Consider the following 21,721-nt stretch of genomic DNA (forward strand, 5'->3'; position numbering starts at 1 on the left):
TTGCTCTCCCCAACCGGGCAGTCTGCGACCGGCTCAATCGAAGTGGGATTGTACCCCCCTCATATCCATCAGACCGTCCTTAAGATAGAGTGTCGTCCGAGGTTGAGTTGCATGCCATTGCAGTTTCTTAGCCAAGATTCGGTCTCCATGGATGGTGATCTCACCGCTTTGATGTGGTAGGGTCAGGCACAAGTCGGAGATGTTAATCATAGCCTTCAGGCTAGCTAGCAGGGGTCTTCCGATGATAGCGTTGTAGGCTAAAGGGATGTCCACCACTACCCATTCGGTGGTGCTTTCTATCTCTTTACCGCCATCATCGAGGATCGTAGGGAGAGAGATGATCCCTTTGACAGGGACTTCTATCTCGGACAGTCCCACTAGGGGAAAGGTTCCTGCGCGGAGGGCAGTGTGTGTATTTTTCATGGCACGCAGCGCTGCCCAGGTCAGCAAATTGACTGAGCTTCCCGTGTCAACTAGCACCCGGTGCACCTTAAAGCTGGCTATGTTGACAGTGACAATGAGGGCCTCCGAGTGGCTGGTTCGGAGTGGTGGCTGTAGTGTCAGGGTCTGATCGGCTATCTTTCTCTTTCGGGAGGCCTCCGGGTGGGGGCAGAGCGCCAGTGCCCCTTCTCGTATGACATGAATCTCCCCGTGGAACCTCGATCTCTTCGGGTCCTCTGCTCGGCCAGCGTCACGCTGCTTCAGGCTTTGCTCTCTTTGCCTAAGGGGTCTTGGCGGGGCACCCTGCTGTGTGATGCGTTCGACTTCCTTCTGCAGTTGATAACAGTTCTCCGTGGAGTGTCCGGAGGACTTGTGGTATTTGCAGTATTCCTTTTTGATGCGGGTCTTCCCTTTGTCCGCTGGTAGGGTCAGGTGTGCGTATCTTCGAGCTGGGCTCTGAGTGACATAGTGCACCTCCTTTCCGCAGGACCAGTCACCCCTGCGATCTGAGTTTGCCGACTCTACTCGCGGAGGAAATGGAAAAGAGGCCTCCCTACGGCTCCGTCCTCCGTCACGAGCATCCCCGGTCAGCTTGCCCTTCTCTTCTCTCTGGGAGTCTCCTCTAGCTTTGTCTTTTTCCGATTCCTCGTACCCTGCAGGCCGATCACAGTCATCGTACCGGACGAAGGTCTGTGCCATGGTCATGAGCTCTTTAAAAGATCGGGGCATCTTCCTAAAGCACTTCTGTTTAAGGGGCTCGCACGAGGTGCCCTTTGCGAGGGCATCGTGGGCCACTTCCAGATTGAGGCCTTTGACCTGAGAGGCCATGTGGTGGAACCTGGAGAGGAAATTTCACAGCGGCTCGGTCGTCCGCTGTTTGAGTCCGTTGAGATCCGAGCTGATCTTCCTTACCTTCGCTGCCGCGGCGAACCTAGAGAGAAAAAGGTCCTTTAAGAGGTCGAATGAGTCGATGGACTCAGGGGCCAACCCTCGATACCACTCATGCGCACTCGCGGAAAGTGTGGTGGGGAAAACCTTGCACATGATGTTCTCGTCCTTGGAGTAGAGGTTGATGGTGCTCATAAAAGAGGCCATGTGATCATTTGGGTCTTCGGTTCCCGAATACTGGGACAAGTGCAGGGCCTTCCAGTCACGAGGGAACCTCGTTTCGATGATTCTCTGCACCAGCGGAGTTTTGCTGGAGGTGATGCTTCCCCCCATTACTCCCCCGAGCGCCCTTTTATCCAAAAAACACTGGATCTTCTGCTTTAGTAGGTCCTCATCGCTGGCGGCTGCTGGTCCCCCGGACGTCGCGCCTCTTGCTCCTGGTGCAGCCGCGGTGGGTTCGTGTCGCCTGTCGATGAACACCTCCGGGGCCGCTGATCTGTCCGCAACCATGCCTGTTTGCTGTGGTGTCGCGGCCTCCTTGAGGTATTGCCAGATTTTAGCGTTCTCCTCCTGCAGGCTTTTTTGCTTCTCCATGACCTTCATTTGAGCCGCCGTATGAATGGCCTAAGTTGTCTGAAATCCTCGTATAGCGCTGAGGAGTTGCGAGGTATTATACGCTTCTTCCTCCTTGGGGTCTACTTCCTCCATCAGCGGAGCCAGGTTCCTAGGAGAGATTAGGGTGGACAGCGTGGGACGTGCTTTGCTGGTCATGGAACTGGTGGCTGCGACGTTTGGCACTCCGGTCGTAGTGGACTCAGTTGGTGTCTGCATCCTGCTGAAAACTTTAAAAATCACTTGTAGTCCATGCTCACCGCACCAAATAATTAGGGAATGTACTACAGTGATCCGGACAGCCTTCGGGGGTTCTCGTGGCTCTCGGTTATCGTCTCTGTGCGGGGAGCGGTCCCTGTGAACACTCTGACGATCAAGACAGTTAGATGTTCGAGATGATTACTAAAGGAAATAATCGAAGAGCTTAGAGGGTACTCGATTGAGTAGTGAGTGAGAATGTGTCTTTACCTTTCCTATGTTGGGGGTATTTATAGTGAGCTGAAATGACTTAGTGGGCCTTGCTTCTTAGGCCGTTGGGCCCTGTTTGGCCTTTGTGATATTCCGAATCAATATCTATTTCAAAACATATGGAGGCCGACTCTAGAGTGGGCTAAAGCAAATTAATTAATTTACCATTAAACATGTGAATAAAAATTAATGAATTTGAAATGTGTTTGATGGTTGATTACTTAGTGAATAGATAACAATCTTGAAAGAATAATTTTATGTTGAGATGATTTTCGAAAATTTAGAGTTCAAAAGAAAATGATACTGAAATTTTATTAAAAATATTATCTTTTTACCTTTAATTTAACAGAAACTCCTTTTATCAAGAAATTAAACGTTCCATACTTGTTAGAAAGCCATACTCAAATCCTCCTAGAAAAAGTGTTACTGATCTCGAAAAAGCACATCAACCTAACGCCATCAAGATAAATTTTAAAGATGATGAATTATATACTCTTTTGTCGACTGGTCGAGACAAGCCTTCTCAAGTGCCTTTTCTCTTAACTCATGAGGAAGAACTTCTTCTAATGAAACCTAATCTTCACAATAACACACATGTTAAAAGCAAAAGTTGGTCTCGTCTTGCTAATGAAATAACCACAACTGCATGGTTCACCTGGGTGAATCGATTGAAACCAATCTATAAGAGAATATGGTGCAGTCTTGGAATCATTGAGTTGATTAAAATGTCCTAAATAGACCTCCAACAAATAAGAATATATTATATGCAGTTTTTGGCTTCTGGTTGCGTAACTGCAATGTTTTTCTATTTCCAACTGAACTGATGACTATTACCTTGAGGGATGTGTTTACGCTGATCGGATTGCCAGTGGTTGGTCCTGAGATATCTTCCTTAGTTCGAAATGACCTTTTAGAATGCTTCAAAACTCAAAAGTTTATGGATTCAATGGTGTTTATCGAATATGTGGCTAATCATCCTCGAAATAACAAATTGATTGATCATATCATCTTTATGTGGGTCAATGAGTTATTTTAAGCAAGTTTATAGGACTAACGATACAATTTGTAAGTTTAGGTGGTCAATCAAAACTTCTGAGACAAGTTCAGATGGCTCTTAATGTATTAAAATTAGTGACTACTCCTGGTGTTGGATCTCCGCCACTTCTGGATCAATTTTCGGTACTAGGTTAAGCGATCCATCCTAGTCCACTAGGGAGAGTAGAGTTGGGCATACGTCCTTCATGAAGGGACGCAGATGTCTCCAAAGAGGGGAACTCTATAGAATTTATGGACTCGTAGATAGCTCATAGTGCGTGCCCATTACAGGGAGAGGTTTAAATACAATGAGATCCTCCGGGACAAAATACTAATGAATGCATTAACATGACGCTTAAAAGAGGATAGACCCCTTCGATAGGAGTTGGCTGGTCAAGACTTGTGAAAAGTCTCGGCGCCACATGAGGTTTTAGCCTGGCTCAAACCTAGCCTTGTGACACGATGTCCATCATAGTCCAACAATACCCAGCTCGACAAGCTAAGTGGATTTTCAGAATTAAAAGCAATTTTTTTTTTTTTGCATTTCTTGTTATTTATAATTTTACCACTAGGCTGCATTTTTGTTATGTGTAAAACAATTTTAGAAAAGATTTTAGGATTCATTATTTTATGTTTTTATGTAATCCTTCTCCCCTTCAGAACTTATTGCAAATATCCTCTATTTCATCTTAAGAAATCTCAAAGTCCATCTTTCATCCTCAAATTCGAAAGTTTTACAGAGATATATATTGACTAATGCTGATGTGTTACCAATTTCATTATTCTGATGCTTTTTAACTACTGAAATAGCCGGAATGACTTGATTGAGACAAAACTCAAAGTTGAATGATTTTATTGAAACAAATTGAAGTTGAATAACAATTTTAAGAGTTCAGTTAGCAATGATACATTTAACCCAAATTCTATACTTAAGATGAGTTATACCTTCACTATGTTGGATTGTTATTTGGTTTAATTTGACTTGGAGCACTACTATATAACTTCTATGCTCACATATTACTTACTCCCTCCGTTTCATAATAATTGTCGTTTTGAGGAACAAATTTTGTTTCAAATTATTTGACGTTTTACACTTTTCAATGAGTATTAAATGTGATTTTTTCAACTTTGTCCTCATATAATAAAAGGAAAAAAAAAATTGTAGAGAAATTTAAGCATTAATTGCAAGAGGGTAATAAGGTAATGTTTAACTACTTTTTAGGCTAATTAATGAGTTTCTTAATATTTGTGTAGAAACCTTAAAAGACAATTAAATGAAACAGGGGGAGTATTTATCTGCCGTACAATTCATTTAAGGTAATTAATTAATTTATTTTTTGAAAATAAATAAATTATTTACCTTATTAAAAAACCAGTAGTATATTTAAGTAAATAAATAAATAATTTATTATTCATTTTTTAACATAATGTACTGTTTAATCTCTTTATTAAAAAAACATATTATAAAGTTCATATCATTTGTTATTGCTGTCTATTTTTAACCGTTATATTCGGAATAAACATGCAGACAGAAAATAACAAAGTAATATGATCATTTTGTATTGCAATATGACTGTCATGAAAACTAAAACATGTTTGGTTAAAAATCTAAAAAAAATAGACAAAATGATCAAAAGGTTAATCGTAGCAAAATGTATGGATCTTATAATTTGTTTTTCAAAATAAAGGACTAAATATAAAAAGATAGAGACTAATAAATTATTTACCCTTTTAATAATAATAAGTTATATTGTCTCAATAAAATTATATTGGATTGTCAAAAGAAGAATAAACATTATGGTATATATTTCAGGGATAAGGTGTAAAAATATCCTCAATATTGACGGCCAAAAACAATTTAACATTACCGTCTAAAATGATGTGATTTTACTTTTAGCGTTGGCAACAAAGAGCAAATTTACCTCTAACATTGACAAGTTTGATCAATTTGAGAAATAAAACTATCTTGTGAGTCATAATCTTGTCATCTAGACTTCACATGTACGTTATTTTATCACTCATTAGCAACAGATCACAAACATATGAAAAAATTAAAAAATTATATTGTATTTTGTACAAGCTAGATAATAAAAATCTAAATAGTTTATCGAATTTAAAAATATTAACCTCCAATTCTATTATTAGATCATACAAAATGTGATTTTTTTTAGAAACAACTTATATGCAAATGTACAAAATAAGAAACAAAATATCATTATTTTATAATGATGCCTGAAATTGACTCAACTTTCTAATGTTATCGGTAAAAATTTCTCTTAATTGATAACGTTATGGATAAAATTACCATTATTGATTATTAACGTTAACAATAAAATTACTCATGACTGTAATATTAATGATATTTTTACACTTTATCCCTACATTTTATTGTCTATTGTCAAATAGATAATGTTTTAGTTTGGGTTGCAATTACAAATTTTTGGCATTTTTTAAATAAATCAAAGTTTTGAATAATGGAAGAAATAATTTGACATTGACTTGTTTATCTTTTCCTCCCCTCATAATAACTTGTTTATCTTTTCCTCTTATCTCCATCTGTTCTTAGATTCTTCAGCTCTCTTATCTACAAAGAGATTTAGAGAGTGAGAGTTTAAGAATATTATCTCCATCAGCTTAAGTAGATACTGAGCCGCGAATGACGGTGGTGAGCCGCGAATGATGGTGGCAGTAAAAATGAACTAAATTATATTGGAAATAGAGAGAGACGTATTATTAGTACGATGAGAATCCAATATATATAGACGCGTTTTAAAACCATCAGGTCTAAAGGGTTTGGATTGGACCAAAGCGGATAATATCTACATGGTATTGGATCAGAATGTTATAATTGGTATCAGAAGCGACCCTTCACGTACGATATGTAGTTTGGAGACGAACCAGTTAGAAGGTAATGGGCCTATAAGGATCCGGTCTGGAACGGATGGCGCTGGGGTAGAAGGCTAAGTAAGGAGCGGCCAACGGCAAATACAAGATTGATCTGTGGGGATGCCAATTTTACACATACATAAAAAAAAAAAACAATTTTACACATGCATAAAAAACAATTTTTTGCTAAATTGAATTTATCCAATTTTTTTCTTACTATTATAAAACTTTTCAAAAATTAAGCTAAATTTGGATTATAAAAGTAAGATTGAGTCGTTTTGCACAAACTTAGAAAAATGTATAACCTATCATATATTAATCAACATGATTTTATAATCAAATATAAGTCAATGAGGTGATTAATCATCTCAATCTTAATTTATCAGAAATAGGGGACTAAAACAATCCATATAACGACCAAGGGCCGAAACCATCCATGGTAAGGGTGGTTCGGCAGTCGTGGGGCTTAGGCCCCTCCCTGTCTCCGTCCATAGGAGGACCCCTAATGGATGGTGACGGGGGTATGAATGAACTGAATCCCACATCGTAAATTGAGATTAGGACATTCATCCCACGTCGGAAATGGAGAGATACCTTAAAATCCAAAAGTTGGATTTGAGCCAAAACAGACAATAATTATTATTTTTTATAAATATATTATTATTATGTAATTTTAGCTTAATATATCATTTGCCTCCTGAACTTGTTCAAAAAGCTTAATTGACCCCCTGAATTTTCAAAGTGTCCCAATAGCCCCTTCAACTTGCATAAAATGTTCAGTTAGCCCTCTGAATTTGTAAAAAATGTAATCAATTGATCACTCGGTTGCAAAAAAAGTAAGTTAAATACGGAAGATGAATTCCACGTATCTTAGAATGTTATTACATAATTAAAAAATAGATTAAAAAGAAAGTTATTGCTTACTCAACTATAAAACTTATATTGTCTAATATTAGAACAATACATCCCGATTTTGGTCGTTTTATTTTTTTTTAAGACACGTGAAATACATCTTCCGTATTTAACTTACTTTTTTGCAATCAATGATCAATTGATTACATTTTTTGCAAGTTCGGAGGATTAACTGAACATTTTATGCAAGTTAAAAGAACTATCGAGATACTTTGAAAATTCAGAAGACCAGTCGAGCTTTTTGGACGAGTTAAGGGGCAAATGAGGTATTAAGCCTTTAATTTTTATACTTTGATCCGCGGATTGCACGGCATGTGACTAGTTATTTATATAAAAAATAATAATATACAAAACAGTAGTAAAGTTGCAGATCTTTTTCTTGACTCTAATGGAAGGAGAAGGATCCAAATATTTGCTACTAGGATTGGTTTTAGGATCAGTGCTATCATCTTCAAACCCAGTAGAATCTAAATCGGCGTGTGATTTTCCGGCGATATTCAACTTCGGCGACTCCAATTCTGATACCGGTGGTTTGTCGGCAGCATTTGGACAAGCTCCTTCACCCCATGGTGAGACTTTCTTCCACCACCCGGCTGGTCGCTACTCCGATGGCCGCCTCATCATTGATTTTATCGGTAAGTTTCTCTTCTTTCTTACCACATTTCTTAGTTCCATGGATTTTTTTTTAAATTTCTGCTATCTATTATTTCAATATTAGGTACAAGATAGATGACATAACACACACTTGATCCGTAAACTAAAACTTCAAAGTTAATTAGGATTTTAAAATGTTAAATTTATCAATCAAGTCTTTAAACTAAGTAAAATTCATTAATTGAATCTTTATGTTATCTTAAATTCAGAAACTATTACTATTTGACAAATTGACATGGATTATAATGATATATGCGTTTTCTTAAAATAGATTTAAGGAAAAGACTCTAAAATTGAAACTGTTCAATCAAGTGATTTTTGATTTTTTTTGATGAGAACTCAATTTATGATTTTTGTTGGAGTGAATTGATAATTTAATTGATGATTTTAATAATTTAAAGTCCCAATTAATTTAAAGTTTTTGTTTAAGGATCCAGATGCATATTGTGCCAAGATAAATTTACTCACATTTTTCGAGAAGTATACATCTGTCAAATTTTATCTTTAATATTTATAACGTAATTAATTTTGGACCATTAAACATAAATAGTGGTATGATAGCTCTAAATTTAAAAGGTGAGTTTGGTTAAATATAAAATATTAATTTAAATTGTAAAAGAAATATAATGTAATAAGGTTGATTTTTTACATATGATTTATTATTACCCTTTTAATTTAATTATTTATTCAAATATGAGATACGAGTATAATAGGGATACATCAAATTTTATATATATATATACATATATAACATTCATTGATAATTATACACCATATATTATATTCATAAGTCATTATAATTATTTTTATAATTTTTATCTACAAACATTTAATACTAATTAGCTTTTAGTTTTTTTTTATAAATAAAAAAGCTGGTGCGAAATATTTTAGTTAATTATATATATATATATACATATTAATCCTTATTTTTTAAAAAGTTATTTAAAAAAATCCTAAATTTTACCTATTTAACTTTGAAATGTATCATCCGCTTTGAAAAAATAAATAGAAAAGAATATACTTGTTTTGTCGTATCCCGTACGTATCCCCGTCGTATCCGTATGCTTGGAGTATTTGATATACGTACGTCAACCTCTTAGAAGTATCAATATTTCATAGATTTCATGTAGTTGATAAAAATTATATACGATCTGATTATACGATATGAAAGTGACATGTAGTTTTAGTATTTGATTTATCTTAGTAGGTAATGTGTTATTTTTGGTTGACAATCAAATTTTTCGGCTAGGTTAAAGTTGATATGCTAACTCGAAAATGACACGAATATTTAAAATTATTATCATATTTTCTCATGTTTTTAAATATCATCTTAATTAATGAAGGTAACAAAATTACAATTCTTACTTGCAAACACGACTCAAGCATTTCATATATTTTTACAAGTCATCCTAAATAAAGATAGTGAAATTATATATGACTTACAAATCCAGCATGAATTTAGCAGACTTTTGAATGGTTAGTGTTGACATGATAATCCAACAATAACATAAAATCGAAACATTAACATATCTTTGTATATTTTAAAAATCATTATTAACATAGATACACAGTAAAATTATATGTGATCTGAAAACACGATATGGAATCGTCACTAACCTGATTAGATTAATAGAATTATGACAATAAAGTTTTAAGTTAGTGTTGGGAGTCATCTAACAGTTAGATTAAGGTTAACTCAGTCGAAACTAACCCAAGACACGACACAAATCCAATAATTGTCATTTCGATTTTGCAGCCGAAAGCCTAGGACTACCATTTCTGAGTGCATATTTGGATTCAATGGGGTCAAACTTCAGCCATGGAGTCAATTTTGCAACAGCTGGTTCAACCATAAGGCCACAAAACACAACCATGTCTCAAAGTGGTTATAGTCCAATTTCATTAAATGTACAACTCGTTCAGTACTCTGATTTTCAGAAAAGATCTCACAACTACACTACCCAAGGTATTTCATTTTAATTAGCTAGGATAATATGCAACCAAAATTTGAAAGTCAATTAGAATCTTAAATTATCAAAATCGTTAATGAGGTCTTCGAGTTAAGCAAAAATCATCAATTGAGTTTTTATCTTATCTTAAAATAAAAAATTGTGACTATTTGATATAGACTGTAATGATCTTTATGTTGGTTCAAAATGAGTTTGAAGAATACGATTTGAAACTGTTCAACCAGATGATTTTGGATTATGACATAATTGATGATTTTTGCTTAGGATGTGGACTCAATTGATGACTTTTTCTTAGTTCAGAGACCTGATTACCGACTTTGATTGATTTTTTCTTAGTTCAGAGACCTGATTACCGACTTTGATAGTTTAAAGTCTCAATTAACTTTAAAACTTCAGGTTGGAGAGCCAATTTGTATCATGCCTTTTATCTCTATTACTTTACCATGTTTGCTAAATTTCAATTTCTGCAATGAAAGTGCAAGTCTGAATATTTTGAATTGGGCTTGAAAAGTGTACAAATAAGAAGGGTTAACCCAGCCCGACTTATTTTTTTTTTTTTTTAAAGAAAAACTCAATATATTAATAACATAAAGAAGCATCCCGAATTAGAATGCTTCGAATAAATACAGGACTAGACCAATGAGTTAAAGAATTAGCATAGGAACGAGCATTTCGTGCCATAGCGTGAGCTGCTTCGTTCGCTAACCTTGCAACCAAATTCACCTTAAAATTTGGGTGATCATGAATGAAATCTCTAATGTCTTGAATAATTTGCCCAAACTCAGTAAGATCTCGATGTTGTGCTTGGATTGAATCTAGCACAACCTTTGCGTCGCTTTCGAACATAACTGAATTATAACCTAAAGATAGAACCCAACCCATACTTTCCTTAAGTGCCATTGCTTCCGCCATTTTGACCGACACCACACCCAGCTGATGTGTGCTATAGCCTTGGATGAAACTACCCATACAGTCGCGCAAAACTACTCCTGCACCGATAGCTCCCTCATCATTGAACATTGCGGCGTCAACATTACACTTTAGATAATTACAAGGTGGCGGACACCATTTGGGATTTTGAGGTAATCTATTGCTTTCAGTTCCGAGCCTGACCTCGCTGTTCCGCTGCATTCTGAAGGTTTCGTTGAAAACGGAACTGTTTTGAGCACCTATGGGCGTAGCTGCTGCGACATCTCCTAAATTGACTGCTCCTGAAGCTGCGTTACGGCTCTGCTGTTCGGAAGAAACTCCAAAAGCTTCGTCGCGTCTAATCTGCTCCTGATGATAAGCTACCAGAAGATGGTTGTCTGCTCCCGCGGTCGAGGTTCCAACATGTCCGCCGTCGTTTTCCGGAGCTGCAAACGCAGCACTAAGTCGGCGTCTCTCCGCCGGCCCTGCAAAACAAAAGTTGTTAAGAATAAATGTTCCTGATCCCCTCATCCCTTCACCAACCCGTGGTATCTCCACCCTAGCCAACCCACCTCCCCCATCATTTCTACTCACCTCACCTCACCCTCGCCCCTTACCCTTCTCAACTCCATCTTTTTGGACTTTTGGGCCTCCTCCAATTCTTCCACAAAACGCCCGGACAATCTCATTGTCACTTCCGGCCTACAAGCATCCTGATCCCATAGCATCTTATTTCTAGCCTGCCAGATAGCCCAAAGTACAGTCATGCTTTTCTGTATGACTATATTTTGTGAGCCAGCACACAAATTAAGCATCCACTCTTCGATATACTCCCAATCCTCCCCAGGTGGAGCTAAGCCAACTAAATCCCAGCATGCTTTGGCAAAAGCACAACCAGCGAACAAGTGCCATCCATGTTCAATATCATTAGGACATAACAAACAATTAGTTGCAATAGGGATCCTTCTACTAGCCAGTTTAGTTCGAAGAGGAAGTATACCTGACATTAGCTTCCATGCAAATAGTTTAATTTTGGGAGGTATCTCCAACTTCCACAAAACCTTCCATCCAGCAATATCCCCAGAATTGTTCCTACTTGAGCCTTGTAAATTGTATCCAGACTTGGCAGAATACACACCATCTGCAGTATAATGCCAGATGAGTTTATCATCTTTTACAGAGAACGGGATAACCATGGTCTCAATAGTCCTAGCCGTTTCCCCATCAAAACAGCTCTCCAGTTTTCCACGATCCCAGATTCTAGACCCTTGGATAAACAGCTCCCCGACCTTCATCTCCCTTCCTGCCCTATTCTCCACAGGATCAAGCCATAACTTGTCCTTTTCCCAAATCCATGTATCCTGGTGTGCAATAACCTGATCTCCTCTACCAATGCACCATCTTAGGCCAGATTTTAGTAAATCAATTGAGCACCAAATACTTCTCCAAACAAAACTGGGATTAGTGCCCAATTTGGATGTAAGGAAAGTCCTCCCAGGGTAGTATTTAGCTTTGAACATTCGACTCACCAATGTATTAGGTTCATCAATTAACTTCCAACCTTGCTTCCCAAGTAATGCCATGTTGAATTCTCTAAGATCCTTGAATCCCAGGCCACCCACACACTTCTTACCACACATACGTTTCCACTCAAGCCAATGAATCCTTTTCCTCCCATCTGCCTTCGTGCCCCACCAAAAGGAATTCATCATCTTCTGCAGCTCATCACATGTAGATTTAGGAAGCAGAAACGTGCTCATACAAAATGTAGGAAGAGCCTGAGCTACAGATTTCAATAGGACCTCCTTACCTGCTGCCGACAGAAATTTAAAGGTCCAATTATTGAGGCGTTTCGACAACCTCTCCTTTAAGAAACCAAAGATGGCTCGTTTCGAACGTCCAATTAGGGAAGGCAACCCAAGATATCTCCCAGTATCCAAAGGTGCTTGGATTTGGAGAATACCACAGATGGTTTCCCTAATATCATTTTTGACATTTGAACTAAAGAAAATCCCAGATTTTTCCAGATTAATAGCCTGGCCAGATACACTTGCATAACTATCTAGAATTTCTTTAATCCGAATACTTTCAACCTCCGAACCCCCAAAAAACAGGAAACTGTCATCTGCAAAAAATAGATGAGTGATACTTGGCGCTCCAATGCAAATTTGAAAACCCCTTATACTACCTTCCTCCTCCTCATTCTTTATCATTTGGGAAAGGACCTCTGCACACAAAAGAAACAAATATGGAGACAACGGGTCCCCTTGCCGGAGCCCTCTCCCCGGATAAATTGGCCCAACCATATTGTGGTTCACTGCAACTGAATAAGAAACTGTGCTTATGCATAAGATAATCCATCTGATCCATTTGTCACAGAAGCCCAGCCTTCTCATCACTTCCTTCAAGAAACCCCAATCCACCCTATCATAGGCTTTGCTGATATCAATCTTTAAAGCCACTTCACCCTTAACTCCCCTATTATTCCTTTTCATGTGATGAAGGATTTCAAAGGCTACTTGCACACTATCAATTAGGGACCTGCCAGGGACAAAAGCAGATTGGCTCTCCAAGATGACCTCAGGGAGGATAACTTTTAACCTATTGGCGAGTACCTTTGCAATTAGCTTATAGAGTACATTGCATAAGGAAATCGGTCTCAACTCTGTCATACTTCGGGGATTTTGACACTTAGGAATTAAAGTAATGATGGTATCGTTCAGCTTTGGAGGGAATTCATATTTCTCCAACCAGTCAACACAGGCATCGAACACATCACGACCAATTGCAGGCCAAAAATGTTGGAAGAATCCCGGATTAAGCCCATCAGGTCCAGGAGACTTATCAGGATGCATTTGGTGTATTGCCTTTGAAAATTCCTCAAAAGTAAAAGCACAAGTGAGATCCACATTCATAGCCTCAGATACTTTCACAGGTAAACTCACAATTTCATCATAATTGGCCCTCCCACTCCCCAAGAACACCCTCTCAAAATAAACTTTGGCCACATTACAAATATCATGACCACCCGAAACTTCAACTCCCTCCTCATTCAACAAACTTGATATCCTGTTCATCTGTTTACGGGCCTTTACACTTGCATGAAAAAACTTTGAATTGGAGTCCCCTTCCTTCAACCAGAAAGCTTTCGCTCTCTGATACCAGTAACTCTCCTCCTGTTCAAGTAACTCATTCAACCTCCTTCGAGCATGCAGAAACGTCTCTACTCTCCCATGATCAGTACAATCTCGAGTTTGTTCCATGATCGATCTCCACCTGCTCATCTTTTTATCAAACCGGGCTTTAAAATTTCTTCCCCAGACCGACATCTCCACACAACACAGTTCGAGTCGTTTTATGAATCCTGCCTGTCGGTTCTGGTACCAACTGTTCGCAACCAAGCCCTCAAAATCCATCTCCTTAGTCCATGCTCTGTCATATCTAAACCGACGACCAATTCTCCTCTTCGGAACTCCGCCAAGCTCAACTAAAATAGGCGAGTGGTCCGAGTATCCAGTAACCAGATTGGATACCACATATTGCGGGAATTTGCTGCACCAATCAATCGAACCAAAGGCTCTGTCTAATCTTTCTCTGATCCAATTACTAGACCCTCTCCCCCGCTCCCAAGTGAAACGACTGCCTGTCATGTTTAGTTCAATCAGATCACAACTAGTGATAATTTCTGAAAACTGGTTCATAAGATATTGTGGGTATGCTAACCCACCAGCCTTTTCCTGCTGATTTAGAATACAATTAAAATCTCCTAACACCAACCAAGGAATTCCAGGGTTATATGCTAAGCTCCCAAGAAGGTCCCAGGATTCCTTATGTCTAGCCCTGTCTGCCATCCCATAGAAACCCACCAATCTCCAGTCTCCATGATTACCTCCCTTAACAACAGCCTCAATATGATGATCCGAAAACGATTTCACCTCAACTGCATTCTCAGTTTTCCATAATAAAGCCAAACCGCCACTATGCCCTCTCGCTTCCACAACAAAACAACCTGCAAACCCAAACTTGCTTCTAAGCACCTCCATTCTCGCTGTATTCACAATCGTCTCAATCAGAAAAACCATACTTGGAGCGTGAGCTTTCAATAGCTCACCAAGTGACCGAACTGCCCGGGGGTTCCCCAAACCCCGACAGTTCCAACTAAGGCAACTCATTTCCCTTGGCGGACCTGATCCTCAGGTCTCGCCAAATCATTAACTGTAGCGACAAACTTATCCTTGCTTTGCTTGGAAGTGTCTGCCTCTATTGAAGGATCATGTTCACTCTCCTGGTTACCTTGGGGATCTACATTCTCCTTATCCCCCCTTCGTCGTTTTCTAGCTTCAACCAATTCCATTTCCATTTCCTCATTGAGTTCCATCTCCCCTCTACTCTCCTGACTAACTTTATGTAGTACAGATCGACCCCCCGTACCACCCCTCAGGTTTCCCTGCCTCCACAGCCCCTCTTCTACTGCTCCTTTTCCAGCTCCACTTGATCCACTAGCACCACTAGGCTCCCTCAACCATTTGGAGCACTTGATGTCATTATTTCTCCGAATAGGTGCTCGTAACCAATCACCCCACTCCCTCACTACTTCATTAGGGTTATCCCTGAACAACCTCTCACAATATCGTTCTGTATGTCCCATTACACCACAAATATAACAAAAATTGCATAATCGTTCATATTTGAACCGAATGAATGTCCACTCCGTAGTAGACTTTTTAACTTTTTTGCATCTCTTCAGCGGGACTCTCGCATCCACGGCTACCCTTAGCCTCATGAACTGCCTTCTCATGCTACTGTTATTATTGATGTCATATTCTATAAAGGATCCCACAAAGTCTCCTATTTGTCTCCCAATTGCTTCAGTCATGCACCCTATTGGCAACTCGTGCACCTGTACCCACATCTCCACATTATGCAACTCCACTTCTTCCGGTAAAATGCCACTCTTCCATTTGGATGTGACTAACATATTATTGTCGAAAGATCAAGGGCCACCTGCCAGAACTCTATCCCTGTCCACACAGTGAAAGAATTAAAAAATGAAAAGATTTGGCTCCACTTCTGAAATAGCCACCCCTCTTCCCGGCCTCCATATATCTGCCAACTTCGTCTTCATAGCCATAAAATTCACCGGTCTATCTGTAAGAAACCTCCCTACTAAAGAGAGCTCTCTGTCCGTCGGCAAACCCCCTTGTACTGACCCAGTGAAATCGAAAGAATCAACTTCCTCATTTGACAACTCTAGTTTTTCAAAATCTGCCTCCATTAATGGAACTCGAAATCCGATAGCCTTACTCAATTAAGACAACAAGAGAAGAAACCACCCCCACAATATACCACCAACTACTCAACAAGCAAGTAAAAAAATGAAAAGGAAAGGCAACTCAACCTTCTCCAGCAAACCAAAGACAAAACAGGGCACACAAAAAATCAACACCTCAATAGCCAACTAAATATCACAGCATTGGAAACCCCCAAAACCAGCGCACAAAAAATCCCAAAGAAACCCAGGAAATCAATAAATTCAAAACTTCACAAAGAAACCCAGGAAAACCACCACCAACACACAGTAACCGCAAATTCCAATGATCGCAAGAAACCAACAACGAAACGCAATCGAAAAGAAACTACAAGCCAGGAAAAAACACGACTGACGAAACTAACCGGAAGGGAAAAGCGTCCACCAATAGAACCGCCATCGTCCAGAAAGATTGGAGAAGCCGGTTGCCGGAAATCACCCTCTCACACCGCCGACGATGAAGAGACAACACTCACAAGTTGCGTTCATGGAAATCGCCAAACGCAGAAAACGGAGCGACCAGCCCGACTTATTATTAAGGGATAATTACTAATTTGACACAATCAAGGACCCCAATTTACATATCTAACCCACCTTGCCTCAAAGTTACCAAATTAGACACTTTCACCCATTTTGGACAAAACTAACCTTCTATTCGATGAATTAATCGTTCTTCTTCTTCTTCTTCTTCTTCTTCTTCTTCTTCCTCCTCCTCCTCTGCTTCATCTGCTTCTTGTTGTTGTTGTTCTTCTTCTTCTTCTCCGTTTCAACTTCTTCTTCGGTTCATCTTCTTCAATTTCAGATACCAATCGTTTGAGATTTTTGACATATTATGTTCAATTTCCCGTACAAATGGTATATTTTTTGCTTATACGCTTGCTTTTCTCGTTGGTTTTGCCTCTTTCTTCATCTTTAATGGTATCGATTCAATTTCCTCTATTTTCCATAATTTTTTTCCATTTTCCTCCATTATTGTCGCATTTGTGACGAAATTGTCGCATTTCGTCACAAATGCGATAAGAACTGTCGCATTTCGTCGCAAATGCGACAAAATGCGACAATTTTGTCACAAATGCGACAACAATGGAGGAAAATGGAAAAAAGGAAAATAGAGGAAATTGAATCGATACCATTAAAGATGAAGAAAGAGGCAAAACCAACGAGAAAAGCAAGCGTATAAGCAAAAAATATACCATTTGTACGGGAAATTGAACATAATATGTCAAAAATCTCAAAAATCGCTAACAATTAGTATAAGAAATTGAAGAAGATGAACCGAAGAAGAAGTTGAAACGGAGAAGAAGAAGAAGAAGAAGAAGAAGAAGAAGAAGAAGCGGATGAAGCGGAGGAGGAGGAGGAAGAAGAAGAAGAAGAAGAAGAAAAAGAAGATCGACCGATTCATCCAATAGAACTAAGGTTAGTTTTGTCCAAAAAGGGTGAAAGTGTCTAATTTGGTAACTTTGAGGTAAGGTGGGTTAGATATGTAAATTGGGGTCCTTAATTGGGTCAGATTAGTAATTATCCCTATTATTAAATATCAAATTAAATATATCTATATATTATATTTTATAAAATAAAAAATATAATTTTGAAGTTTAAATTCTAGCTTAAAAACATAAAATTTATTTTAGGGTAAATTAAAAAAAAATCTTTGTGGTTACCTTTTTTGTCAATTGCATATCTCTGATTTTTTTTTGTGATCGTTTTTCGTTTTGCTAAAAATGATGATTTTTAAGTTGACACTGTTAAAATAACCATTAACGACCTCAAAACTGAAAAATTTCAAGAATTGATTATATTTTAAGCTAACTTTAATTCTTTAACTTTTTAATTTTGAGATTATTTAGGTGTTGTTTGGTAAGGAGAAAGAAAATAATATTTAGTCAAAAATAGGTTTCATAGTAAACGTGGTATTAAACAAATTTAATTATTGGAATTTTTAATTTTGAGGCCATTAACAATCATCATTTTTTTTCTTCAAAAAAAAAAACAATAATTTTTATAGTGTTAAACTAAAAACCCCTCTTTTTTAGCAACACAAAAACTTCAGTCCTCTCTTGATTGCAAAAAAAAAAATCGAAGACATTCAATTGAAAAAAAAGTGTAAGCGCAAACTATATATATTTTTTAATTTATCCTTTATTTTAAGTATAAATTTGAATTTGTATTAGGATTGGGTTTGAGTATTCAAACCCGAGCCTGATCCACGTTCACCCAAATTAATAGCGGAATGAATTTAGATTCAAATCCGTTACGGCTTACCTGACACATAAAACTAAAAGAAGTTAAGACCAAGTTCTGATTGATGGATACAGGTGGAGTATTTGCAACATTGTTGCCTAAGGCAGATTACTTCACAAAAGGTTTGTATACATTTGATATCGGGCAAAATGATCTCACAGCTGGTTATAAGCTCAACTTGACTACTGATCAAGTTAAAGCAAATGTCCCCGACATCATTTCCCAATTCTCCAATGTTATTAAAGTAAGAATTTTAACCGTTTTAAATTCATTAAATTATTAGTCCAACACACAGATACAATTAAAATCTCTCCGTTTTTTTTTGTTGACAGTCGGTGTATGAAAAGGGAGGAAGATCATTTCGGATACATAATACGGGGCCCGTGGGGTGTTATCCGTACACTTTGGATAGGTTTGTAATAACAACCGAGCAACTAGATAAATACGGATGTGCTATTCCATATAATGGTGTGTCTGAGTATTTCAACCAGAGATTGAAAGAAGCTGTTGTTCAACTCAGGAAAGATCTTCCTCTTGCTACTCTTACTTATATTGATATCTACTCTTTGAAGTATAATCTTATCACCCATGCCAATGAATTAGGTAATTATCTTACAAATTCAGTCTTAAAAATTAGCGCGTATATAAGAAGATTTATTAAATGTTTACGTTTAATGATTGTTGATCGCAGTATCATTGCAATAATATTTCCTCAATCTGGTTAGTTGTCTCAAGGAATTAGATTTAAAGGATCTCCTTCGATCTCAATTTCAAATTGGGTAAAAAATGTTGGAGATTAATATAAGATCTACGATTGGACCTTATCTCAGATTGAGCTTTTAGTTCAAACGGTTCTATGACATCGCATGAGTGTTCGAGTCCTGACAACCTCATTAATTTGTGGAATTAAAAACACATGACAGGATGGCCTGTGTTGTACACGCTGCAAGCTCTATGGGTATTTGTGTGTGGGGGTGTGTTGGAGATTAATATAAGATCTATGGTTGGACTTTAACTATCAGTTCGATCTTTTAGTTCAAGCGGTTCCATGAATACTCTTAACCTATTTGCACGGGTTTCATTATACTCTTAACATGTTTTTTGTAGTGCTATTTCATCATATTACTTTGTTATAGTTTAATTTTGTCCAGATAATTTTTAATTTGAGTTACATTTACCTGCGTAATAAGGAGGTGATAATTTCGTGTTTTATATCAAAATCGTGTTATCTCATATATATGTTCCATATGGTTATATATGATATAAATGCTATAATAATAATAATTTTAGTATCAATCACATCACATCAGTCAGATTGTCTCTATGATTTTTCTTTCAATACAACTATCAATAATTGTTTCTTAGTTCTAGCTGAACACTTTTTACATGTACTCTTTACAGTAAAACACGAAAAGGAAAAACAAACGGACACTTATTTGTTGTTGGCAGGTTTTAAGGAACCTTTTATAACATGTTGTGGACATGGAGGAAAGTACAATTACAACACAAGTGCAAGATGTGGTGCAAGAAAGATTGTGAATGGAAAAGAGGAAATAATAGCAAATTCTTGCAAAGATCCATCAATTAAAATAATATGGGATGGAGTTCATTTTACTGAGGCTGCTAACAAATGGATCTTCCTCCAATTTCTTAATGGCTCTTTTTCAGATCCACCTACTCCTTTACATCTCTCTTGTCCATAATCTTCATTTTTGCATTTTGTTTCTTGCAAATCTTGTAAAATTATTACAACTTTCACATTTTAGATTAATAGATTTTTGGGTAAGATAAGATTAAGTTTAATGTATGAGTCTAATGTTTTACGGATGGAGAAATTTCAAGCTCAACGTAGTTAAGGTAACGGGATTATACCAACGTAGTTAAAATTACCATAATGGTTTTCTTAATCCTTTTTTTTTCTATTAGAAGTGTCTAATGCAATGCTTTGACGTGGTTGTAATAAGCAATTTATGGTGTACTGTGATTTGATGATATGTGTCATATTAACTAATAAAAGATTAATCTATGTAATTAATTAATTAAACTATTTTTAGCTAATTATTTATGTATAATTTTAGACTTTAGTATATAAATTCTAAACTTTAAAATATTAATATGCTTGATTTATTTAAATTTCCTATTAATTGTCTTAATCTTGTGATTAATTAGGTAAATTTATCAAAATTAGTCCATTCCTTTTATTTACACTAAAATTAATATTTGTTTTTAGTAAAAGTTGGGCACCGAAGAAGAGGAGAGCTATCTCGACATCCCAACTAGATTGACACCTCAAGCTAACCCCCAAGTGTAAGGGGAGGAGTTTGGCCATAGGCAAACTCAACCTCAAGCATTGACAAACCTACGAGAAGGCTTCGACATCAAGTGGCGAATGGGACATATCAATGTACACTGATGGTGGAGGCCGAGTTTAGAAGCAACACTATAGGGGGTATGGACTACCCTGATGTTGGATTTCCACCATCCCTTGTGTCAGTAGTCGGTACTGGCTTAAGCGATCCACTCTCGTCCACTAGGGACAGGAGAGTCAAGCATTCGTCCTTCATAAAGGGAGGCGGATGACTCCATAGAGAGGAACTCTATGGACACTATGACCGGTGAGAGCCCATAGTGCGTGCCCATTCTAGGGCGAGGTTTAACCACAAGGAGACCCTCCGGGACGGAATATTGACAAATGTATTGATGAGATGCTAAAAGGGGATAAACCCCTTCGGTAGGAGTTGGCTGGCCGAGACTTGGAGGAAAGTCAAGGCGCCCACAGGGTTTTTAGCCTGGCTTAGACTTGGCCCCTGACACCTAGAACCCTAATCCAAATATTATTAAAAGAATGAATAAAATAAGTATGAATAAAATAAGTGTAAAGGAAAGAAATAATCTAAGCAAAACGAAATTGAACTACAGAAGCAAAATCATTCGAGATGAACGGTTTACAAAAACCAGGAGCTGAGTTCCACCAATTTAGACCCGAGGTGGCTAACGCCTTTTTTACCAATGCATCAGCTCTGTGATTTCCCTTATGGAAAATGTGAGAAATCACCGCTGTCATATTGTCCATATGAAATAAAATGCTAACCATCTTTGACAAAGTTCCGAGAGAACCTCCCTCTCTCTATGCCTGATAAGCGAGACCACATAGGTGGAGTCATATTCAATCCAATGATTTTGCCACCCCTTTTGCCAAGCCGTCGAAATAGCATATTTTGTTGCTCGAAGTTCCACAATATATGTAAACATAGTGGGGGGATCTAGAATGAAAAAGCTCCTCATGGGAAGCCTCTTGCCATTCAAAAAATCCCCTTCTACCTCCCAAACTAGGAGCTAATAATGTTGACCCGTCTGTATTAACTTTTATCCAACTTGGAGGAGGGCTGCTAAGAGA

General features: G+C 37.7%; 1 protein-coding gene across 1 annotated transcript; it reads left to right on the forward strand.

Moving 5' to 3' along the window:
* Nucleotides 1-7,571: 7,571 nt before the first annotated feature.
* LOC136230717 (GDSL esterase/lipase At3g26430-like) lies at nucleotides 7,572-20,127 on the forward strand. Its single transcript, XM_066019879.1, has 5 exons — nucleotides 7,572-7,877; nucleotides 9,653-9,862; nucleotides 18,399-18,568; nucleotides 18,657-18,927; nucleotides 19,774-20,127. The coding sequence occupies exons 1-5, from the start codon at nucleotides 7,631-7,633 to the stop codon at nucleotides 20,025-20,027; spliced, it is 1,152 nt and encodes a 383-aa protein (XP_065875951.1). The 5' UTR covers nucleotides 7,572-7,630; the 3' UTR covers nucleotides 20,028-20,127.
* Nucleotides 20,128-21,721: the final 1,594 nt, after the last annotated feature.

The sequence above is a fragment of the Euphorbia lathyris genome, chromosome 5 (assembly GCF_963576675.1).
Source record: "Euphorbia lathyris chromosome 5, ddEupLath1.1, whole genome shotgun sequence".
NCBI classification, from domain to species: Eukaryota; Viridiplantae; Streptophyta; class Magnoliopsida; order Malpighiales; family Euphorbiaceae; genus Euphorbia; species Euphorbia lathyris.